At 52.7% G+C, this 9703-nt stretch overlaps 2 protein-coding genes across 2 annotated transcripts in view; one reads left to right on the top strand and one right to left on the bottom strand.

Moving 5' to 3' along the window:
• Nucleotides 1–1422: 1422 nt before the first annotated feature.
• CENPO (centromere protein O) lies at nt 1423–6147 on the bottom strand. The gene is made up of 6 exons (XM_019537234.1): nt 6104–6147; nt 5827–5999; nt 5422–5551; nt 4605–4864; nt 3706–3877; nt 1423–2372 (listed from the first exon to the last, which is right to left on the bottom strand). Exons 1-6 carry the CDS (start codon nt 6129–6131, stop codon nt 2248–2250), a joined length of 888 nt encoding a protein of 295 aa, XP_019392779.1. The 5' UTR covers nt 6132–6147; the 3' UTR covers nt 1423–2247.
• A 130-nt stretch (nt 6148–6277) lies between these two features.
• PTRHD1 (peptidyl-tRNA hydrolase domain containing 1) overlaps nt 6278–9703 on the top strand; it is a gene marked incomplete at its 5' end in the record, with an annotated part of 5664 nt that continues 2238 nt past the window's right edge. Inside the window, one exon of the mRNA XM_019537235.1 lies at nt 6278–6532. Coding sequence (XP_019392780.1) covers nt 6278–6532 — 255 coding nt within the window. The remainder of the gene's footprint in view (nt 6533–9703) is intronic.

The following is a 9703-nucleotide window of genomic DNA, read 5'->3' as shown; positions in this document are numbered from 1 at the left end:
GGCTTTGCAGTCCCGAGGCTAGAGCCCTCTTCTGGCAAATCCCAGCTCTGGTGAGTATTCACATACACTAAGTGGAGCAACATCAACAGGGCAGCTGGTCACTCCCCCTGAACACTTCAGCCTGCTGCCCAAGGCAGAGTCAAGGCCAAAAGATGCCAGCTTTGGGCCTTTGCTGCAGCAACAATTTGGAGAAGGGGCTCCCCTGCTGGTAGGTGAATGCCCCAAGTACTAGGCTATGGCTATAACACATGATCTCAGTGGCACTGTCATTCCTGGACATTGGCCCCACACCACCCGGTTACTTACACTGGGGCAAGTACAGGAACAACAATGAAAAGATGGAGCAGCAGGAGAAAGGCAAGGCCATTGACTGCTCCCAGGAGCCAGTACCCAGCACTGGTGAACTTGCTGTGGTCAGTGAGAGATTTAAGCTCTGCTCAAATCATTTCAAACCAGGCCCGCTCAAGCACTCCCCAGCTGAGGTAAGGGGGCACAAGGAACAGATCAGGGGCTTTCAGAAGCAGTCACTGCCCCAGCAACCCGCCTTTGTGAGGGCACATACCCAGCCTGAGGTTAATACAAGATGTAGTGCCTGGAAGTCACCCAGCCTTCAGCTGGGACCCACCCCCTCCTCTCTAATGCACTGAGCTTTCCAGCGTGACCAGGTTCTTACCAGGACATTTTGGGGCATTAAGCCCTAAAAATGCTGTGGAAAAACCTTCCTTTGCACTGAGGATTGGTGTGACATGAGCCCCGAGATACTGCTCAGCAGCTCATGACACGCAGCCAGGAGGGCTTGTTTTCTGAATGGCACAGGGGACGATAAACAGGTCATTTCAGTCTCACTGGAGAAGGGGACAGCTCACTTCAGTCTCACCTTAGTTCAACCCCTGAGTGAGCTGCAGGAAAAGCAGCATCACATTCAATGCAGCAGACACAGATGCTGCTATAGCAGCAGCAGGCCCCAGAATGGCACTGGGGTGAGCAGCAGGGTGCAAGGAGGATGCCAACATCACTAGCTGACTGACAGTGCAGGGAACACGGCTGGTTCCCTTCAGGGCTCTAGTTAGAGGCTACAACAGCGCAGTAATCCAAACAAGTTGCCTGGGCCCTGTGCAACCCTTCAGAAACACCCCCAACAAGCTCTGTGAGCCAAAGGGACTCAACCTCCCAGGCAGAAATACAGTGCTTGGAAAAGCTGCTCCTTGTGGAAATTCAGGCTGCAGCTGCAAGGGCAGGTTGGAGGCTGCATTTAACCCGGTCTCAGAGGTAGAATAAAAGCCCACTGTTGTCTCCTTCCAGCTCAAACCTTGCAGCTGTAGGCTAACACAAGAGAGGAACAGAAACTCGGCTGTCTGGTGTCACAGGGGAGACTTGACATACAAGTTCAATGTGGAGAGATCAGAGTAAGAAGTAACAAGATTTTCTATAACAATCATTGTTTTATTAAGTTAAAAAAGTGGAAGTGCCTCCAGGAAGCATCATTTGAAAAAAAGGAAGGCAAACGCCAGCACAGATGAGGGCACAAGGAAAGCAGCTCAGGACTGTAATGTAAAGGGGAGGCGCATTGGCTCTGTCAAGCTGCTGAGAAATTTAATGCGTCTCAAAGGGAAGGCTTCGGCATTCAGCTCTGGTCCCGTTCACACACAGAAGCGCGTGCCCCTGATTTCAGCCTAGCTGATGACATCACCAGACACATTCTGGGCCCGCCTTGTCAAATCTTTTAAACCAAAGCCTCCACCATAATCATTGAGTGATCAGGAAACTCTGGCCCCTGGGCAAGCCACACTGCCATCACGAAGGGGCACTTGCGCTGATCCAGCCTTAGGGCAATCTCCTCACAAGGCCTAGAAGTATCCAGGCCATTTACAGAGCAGCACAGAGGGAATCTGCACCTGCTCCACGCCACTGAATGCTCAGGGGCCAGATAAAGAGATGACCATGGCCTAAGCCTGGTGCCTGGCATTCGCTGGTACCAATTTCTCTCATCCAAGTAGCTCATGACTTTGAAAATCTCAGGCGTCCCATTCCAGTGGTAAATGTTTCCTGCCCAGCCCAGTAAGGTACTAGAGAGTAACATGGGGTGTGCGCAGAGAGTGTGCTCAGATCAGGCACCTCAAGACCTCTGGGGGCCTGGGATCTTGGCACTGTGGGGTCTGGTTCACCAGTCCAGTGCAAAGAGCATGGATCCAGCAGCAGCCTCAGGGCACAGGACGTACATCTTGTGAACAGACAGGTGCTGTCCACCTACTCTGTGTCATCTGGATTCTCTGCTGCCTTTCTGAAGGTGTCGAAGGCTTTGTGCAGGGCCATGTGCGTGAACAAGGAGGAATGAGCTGCCACCTTCTCCAGCAGTGAGGCAGGTGCATCCTCTGCTCCAACAAGAAACCAGTAAGTCAGTAGGGATAAGAAGGATGCCATCTCACCACTCGCACCTGCTACAGCTACTGATCTCTCCTCCCTGCCCTAGAGGGTTTCAGTCCCATTGATCTCCCTGCACTCGCTTTCCCTTCCCCTTGTTCCCCCTGAGAAGGAGCATAGAATAGCCAGCTAGCAGCCTGTGGTGGAAAGGCTGTCTGGCTTCAGCCTCACTGTTTCCTGGCACTGAGACAGCCCCTACCCAGGGCACCTCGTATGCTTAGCTTATCCACTTAACTGCTTTCCCCTACTAGCACCCATCACTGCAGCATCCAAGCCTGCCCCCACACACACACCCACCCCCCTCCCTCAGCAGGAGGAAGCCAGAGGGAAAGGAACTGCCTCCAACATCACCCCCTCCTCTGCTGGCTGTAACCCAAGGGGCACTGAGGCTGGAGTGCGGCCTTGGACCCACCCCAGCACAGCTGGCATCAAACCACGCTGCCCACCCCTTATGGTGCCACTTCTAGTGTTTTAGCACGCTGCACACACCAATACCATCCAACCAACGGCAAGCACTGTAAAAGTCGGATCTTGCCCCACAAAGAAGCTGAACCCTGTGGACAGAACAATGACCTCTCCCAGCAGCTGGACTCAAAGCCTGCTGGGGGTTTGCCTTGTGGCCATAAAGGGCTCATTGCTCCAAGGGGAAGAGAGAGCTTCCCCTGAAGAAGCCCAGCACTGAAAGGAATCACATCTCATGCACAGAAAGGTTTCTCTCCTTTCTCACCCTGGGAGATCATGGGGTCTACCGCTACAGGTTTTACCAGCCCAGAACCAGGTGCGACTGTGGCTAGGAGTGCACACTTCTGGGTCCCCTTCAAACCTGGCCACACCTCACCTTCCGTGTCAGGGAATGGTGCTGTAATACACTGGGTGGCCCAAACATTGACACACAGAACATGCCAATGGCTCTTGCAACAGCAAACCATGTTGCATGAAGGTTCTTCTCTCTACTACGCATCGACTCTTTCGAGTCAAGTCTCACCCTGGGCACCCCAAATTCCCCTTCTCTCTTCCTGTAGATCCAAAATGCTGTCACAGCTCTGAGACTTTAACAGATCTGTAACTAGTGTATAGCAAGAGGCCAGGATCTCTTCAGGACAAAGCCAAGTACACAGGAGGAGTTAAGCAACCTGCTTTTCCACAGTGCTGCAGCTCAAGTAGGTTAAGCAATATTGTGACTATGACCCCAGGCAGACTATGGAAAACTAGAGCAGACTGATTTACACTGCAGCTGCTCCCATGTACCTGCTCTCCATACAGACATGGATACTCTCCTCTTACCTTTGCATGAAACGCTGGCCTCCGTGGGAAGACTGCGGTCAAGGTCTCCATAAACCAGCTTTACCCTGAAGGGAAAGGTGCTGCTTTCTGTTGTCACGTGATAATTAAAGGTCAGCCTGTTACACAAGGAGTTCGTCTGCCAGTGTCTGCCCAGAAAGGCTGAAAAATGCTTCTGCATGGATGGAGACAAACACAGCAGCATTAAATCTTGAATATCCCTGACTCTGTCTCCTCATACAAGCATCACGCAGGTAACAGGCATTTTGAGGTTTCCATCCTGCAGACAGAGGGTGGACACAGCAGCATGTTTTGTGGCTGAAGGGCTAAGAGGAAGGTTCTTGCCAAAAGAAAGCTATGGAGATGCTGTGATTTCGCAAGTACACGCAGTAGGTAGGATGAAGAGAAAAAGATCTTTGTTCCAGATGGGAGGAAAGAAAATACTGCACAGTGAGGGTGCTCTGAAGCAATCAGGAGACCAAATACAACAGGTTGAATCATGGAAAATGGGGGTTGGAAGGGACCTCAGGAGGTCACATGTAGTCCAACCCCCTGCTCCAAGCAGGACCTGTCTTTGTAGTGGGGACACGGCCTCTGGCCTGGGATTTCTTGAGCATACATTGACAACCTTTTATAGAAGCAGGACATTTACCATCGTGGTCACCCTGCTTTTCCTGCGGCAGGTTCAGGTGTGATGTTTTGTGTCAGGAATGATGGTAGTTTTATGAAGAGTTTAGATTATGGATTTGTCTGAGATGGTTTGGACAGGGCTGATCCTGCCTCAGACAGGGGGGTTGGACTAGATGGCCCATGGAAGTCCCTTCCAGCCCCACTTCTCTATGATTCGTTAACATGTATAAGGATAAAGACCATACTAAAGTGGTTGCTGGGGTGACTCGTACCTGTAAGTAATCTGCCTGGTATTTCCTCCCAACATAAGCATTCAGGTGAGCAGACAGAGTAGTCAGGAAGCACCGGATGTCTGTCTGCAAGTACTTCTCAGCTATCTGCTTCAAGGGGATGAAGATGGGCACAGAGTGGCGACGGATCCGAACTGGCTGCTTTATGACAATATCGAGGTAGTAGGAATCCAGGTAGTTGCCATCATAGGCGGTGCTGAGGCAGAAACAGACTCCATGCTTGGTCAGCTTCCCACTAATTCCTTGGAAATGGAAAGAAGTCGTTAGTGCCATCACAAAACCACAGGGTTAGGAAGCTCTGCTAAGACACCATGGCAGGCTCAGTGTTTTCTTACACCAGGAATACACTCATGCTCTCTGTGGACAGACAGGGCTCCTAACTTGGAAGAATTACGAAGCATGAGTCATTTAAGTCACACTTCTACTCTAACTGCCAAGCTGGGCCAGGGTTACATTACTGCTCATCTTCTGCGCAACATTTGCCCCATAAGCAGTAGAGCAGAGACTTTTCCACCCGTCTCAAAGCAAACCAGAGATCCGTGTCAATTTAAAGCACGCGCCTCTGAGTAACACAGTCTAGCTAGTACAGCTCAAGTCAGATAAATCAGCTCAGCCTCAGAGAACTGGTTTTGAGGCCTTCAGCAAAAGACAGAAAAGCTGAAATAGTTTCTCTGGTGCACCTGTAATGACTTGCTTCAAGCTACACGAGAAACACTGGGACTGGGACAATTACACAGCAGGTTCACCCTCCAGATCCTTCACCTGCTGAAATCAACCGTCCATTCAGGCCTGTACCAACCTGTGAGGTAAAATACATGCAGCATGGCCTCAACATTTTCCACTTTCCACTGCAGAAGAACTTGCTCCCTCATCTTTGCTGTCTGGACAGGCTCCGCACTGCTGCTCGTGGCTTCCTCCTGCCTGCCCGTCTAGAGAAATCAGGAAAAAGCAGCCTAGAAATGAGTGAAATACAGCTATTTCTTGCTTGGTGATATGGCTCAGGCCGATGCCCAGAAGGTGCCATCACTCTGAGCGAGACACATGGATCATTCACTGGTGACAGAGACAGAAAAAAATCCTAAAATGGGGGCAGACCAGCTTCTTAAGCAGCTGGGTATAGTGGTGATATATGGGGATTGCCAGCGTGGGGAAGACCGGGAACGAGGCAGGGCCCGCTGGGTCATTACAAGCGCTCAGCTCTTACCGCCATTTGCCTCAGGCTCACTTTCATCTTCAGCTCGTCCCTCTGTTGCCTCAGCTCCTTGATCCTGGCTCTCAGCCGGGCCACTTTCTGCCTCCGCTGTTGCTTGGTTTCCTCTTCCTTCAATGCTAACTCGTGGGCGCGGGCCTCCAGCTTCTCGAGATGGGACAACACCCCTGGGAGAAAGGAGGGGAGAGGTAAGCCGTTGGGGCTGGGCTAGATGTCCCCTCCCGCGGGCCCCTCACACCTATATTCTCCACGTTTTTTGAGGCCCACTCACCCTCCCGCAAGTTTCCCGCCACCGCCATCTTCGCCTCACAACACTTCCGGTCCCACTCAAACTGCCCGCGCCGGAATAACGTATTCACGCCACCGCGCCCTTTCCCAGCCCCCTCCGCGCTCCGTACGGAAAGATGGCTCTTCCTTGTATATACCGCTTCCGGGATAGCGCCCCGCGCGCGCCGTACGGCAAGATGGCGGCAGGGTCTTCCCAGCATTCCGCGCGTGGCCGCCCCGCAAGATGGCGGCGGCCACCCCCCGGCAGCTGGTGCAGTACGTGGTACTACGGGGCGACCTGCGCTGGCCGCGGGGCGCGCTGGTGGCGCAGGCCTGTCACGCGGCGCTAGCCGTGCTGCACGCGCACTACGCCCACCCGGACAGCGCGGCCTACCTGGCGGAGCGCGGGCGCATGCGCACCGTGGTGCTGGAGGTGAGGCGCAGCGCGGGGCATGCCGGGAAGGGTCCTGCGGGCGCTCCTCCCAGCCCTGAGGGGTGGGGTGGGATGGGGAATGGGGGTGCAGCTCCCTCAGAGGGGTGAGGACGGCCTGGTGACAGGGCTCGCCACTTCTCTCAGCACCGCCCTGGGCTGGCTCCCGTCGTGCTCCATTTCCTTCCCACAGAGCAGCCGAGGTATCGGTCGTCACCTTTCCCAAAGCCTCCCTGCTTGAGAGAGGCCAATAAGTTACTTATCAGGCATAAGCCCGTGCACCCGAAGGGGATAAGTCTTTCTGAACAGGAACGGCATCACTTCGGAGCAAAATGTCATCCAGCTGCGGCAGGAGAAAGCCAAGCGAAGAGCTTCGTCAGCTGTCCCTCGGAGTCGAAGATGACATCCATTGGGCTCCGTGGGTCCTCGGGTGACTGAGGAGCCCGATTCTGGATACACGTGCTTGTTGGCAAGGGGGGCACGTTGTTGTGTGAGGCAGCGGGTTCTTCATCAGCAGTCCCTCGGAGCTGAGGAAGACAAACTAAGAGCCAAAGCCAGGTTTTCAGGCAAAAACCAAACTTAGAGCTATGTCTGGTCTTCAGGCAAAAGCCAAGCTAAGAGCTACAGCCACGTCTTCTCGGGTGCTGCTGTCGTCATGTCAAGAGCCCAGAGAGGCATAGCCAACAATGCCTCTGGAAGATCCTCTGCATCCAATGGGAAAATTGCCATACAAATGCCAGCATCCTTGTTGGAGCCAGTGTTACCGGCGTGGAGTTGGGAGCATGGAGCACGACAGGGACATGTTGAAGACACACCTCAAGAAAATGGATGCTTCTTTTTTCAGCGTGATCCTTAAGCATCAGCTTAGCTGGGCTGGACATTGTGTGCCTACTCAACACCCAAAACAAGCTTATCAATGGCCTGAGATCTTGCGGTGACCAGGGGAAGTGCTACAGGGACACATGGAAGGCAGACCTCCAGAAAATGGATGTATGCTTTATTTTCTTCCTTTACACATCATTAATGTCTGCTTTATCATTGACGCCTTGGATGTTGACATCAAGCTGGCTGCCAACCAACTCTAAGGGTGCCACGGCCTCAACCAAGTGGATGCCCACTTCAAGGTAAAGCATCTTGCCCTCAAAGCAGAGAAGAGAGAGCAGAGGAAGGAGGAGAGAAATCCCAACCTACAGCCTCCTCTCCCCTGCAGAAAGACCTGCAACTTCTGTAGATAGGTCTCAAAGATTGGACTCTTAATCTGCCTCAAGACCCAGCCATGAGCCGCGGTAGCAATAATCCTCGAATCAAGGGGTTGACAATGACTTCCCAGGCAAGGTTGCAGTTCCCTGTAGGCCATGAGCACCGGCTGCTTTGCAGGGACATTTATGTTACGCAAGTGGGAGCAGGGGGTACCAGTCTGTTTGGCTGCAGGGATGGAATATCTGACAGCTAAAATATTCAGATTGACTGGGGACACAGCCCAAGACTGCAAGAGAACTCACATCATCCCCTACCACCTCCAGCTGGCCATTCACAACGATGAGGAGCTGAACAAGCTTCTGAGGGGAGTCACCATTGCCCACGGTGGGACCCTGCCCAACATTCAGATGATGCTGTTGCTTAAGAAAAACGGAGCCACCTATGCAGGTTCAGCCCGTGACTGCCATTTGCATGTTAAAAGTCCTGTGTGGATTCAGACCTAGACTCAGAAGGAATCTCAACACAAAAACCCTATTTCATACAAGAGAGGAGGCTGAAAGAGGGAGTGAATTGGGTCTAAGCAGGAGGTCACATCTAGTCCAACCCCCTGCTCTGAACAGGGCCAGCCCTAACTACATCCCCCAGCCAAGGCTTCATCTACCCAGGTCTTAAAAACCTCCAGGGATGGTGACTCCACCACCTCTCTGGGGAGCCTGTTCCAGTGCTTCACCACCCTCCTCATGAGAGGTTTTTCTTAATACTGAACCTCAACTTCCCTTGCTTCAACTTGAGCCTATTGCTCCTTGTTCTGTCGTCTGCCACCACTGAGAACAGTTTTCCCCCTGTTCCTGCCACGCAGCTTCCAGCATTTTATAGAAATCTTAAAGAAGTAGGGCTGAAAGGTTGCTCCAGAGCTCACATTTAGTCCAATCCCTTGCCTGAGGCAGGGTCAGCTTTCTCCAAAGCATCCCAGACAAATCCATCATCTAACACTGACACAGCACAAGACATCACATCTGCACGTGCCACAGGGAAAGTGGGGGACCATGGTGGCCAACATCCTGTTTCTATAAAAGGTTATTGTATGCTCAAGAGAGCCCAGGCCGCACCCCTGCTGCAGAGGAAGGCAGTTCTAGGAATCGAGGAAGTCCTAATACTGGGGCCATACCCCTAACTCCCATGCTCATGCGAACTCCCAGGTTCAGGGGCTCTGCTTTGTTCTGTGTCAGGGTTGATCATCGTTCTGCTAAGAGGTTGGACAATGGCTTTGGGATGGTGTGGACAGGGCTGATCCTGACTCAGGCAAGTGTTGGATAGATTTAACCTCTGCAGGGCCCTCCTAGCCCCACATCTCCAGGATTGTATGATCTGTCATCTGTGAATGTGTCTCGTGCCGTTTCGAACCTGGCTGCAGTCCCTGCCTCTGCAGCCCACAGTGGTGATGGGTCCTGTGACTTAATGACGTGCTGCCTAGAACAAAGTACCTTCTCTTACTAGTTTTAAACCCATTTCCTGCTCATTGCAGCAGGTTCCCCCTAGTCCTGGTCTCCTGGGACCTGGTGAAGAACCAATCACTCTATGCACCCCCTTCATGATTGTCATATCCCCATCAGCCTTCTCCTTTCCAGACTGAAGAGTCCTAACCTTTTTCACTCCCTATTGATGTAGCAGCTGTTTCTTCCTCAGCATCTTAGTTACTCTTCTCTGTACCTTTTAGCCCCCAGAGGAGGGCCCTGAAGAAACGGTGCCTCAGGGAAGTCTGGGCAGACTGGAAGAACAGGGAAGCCTGGTGTGGGGGAGAACGGGGGGAGGAAGCGGTGACTGGGGGAGCACCTGGAGATCCTGTCCCCCAGGAGGGAGCTATGGTGGAGTGAGGAGCAGCTGGAGCCACAGCACAGGGGAGAATAGATGCAACTTTGTCCTTGGCCTCTTTACGCTAACTTTTTCCTCCCCATCTTTCTTCCTTTGCTGGTG

Source organism: Crocodylus porosus, unplaced genomic scaffold, assembly GCF_001723895.1.
Source record: "Crocodylus porosus isolate Cpor-Errol unplaced genomic scaffold, CroPor_comp1, whole genome shotgun sequence".
Lineage (NCBI taxonomy): Eukaryota > Metazoa > Chordata > Crocodylia > Crocodylidae > Crocodylus > Crocodylus porosus.
This window is presented reverse-complemented; position numbering and strand designations above follow the sequence as displayed.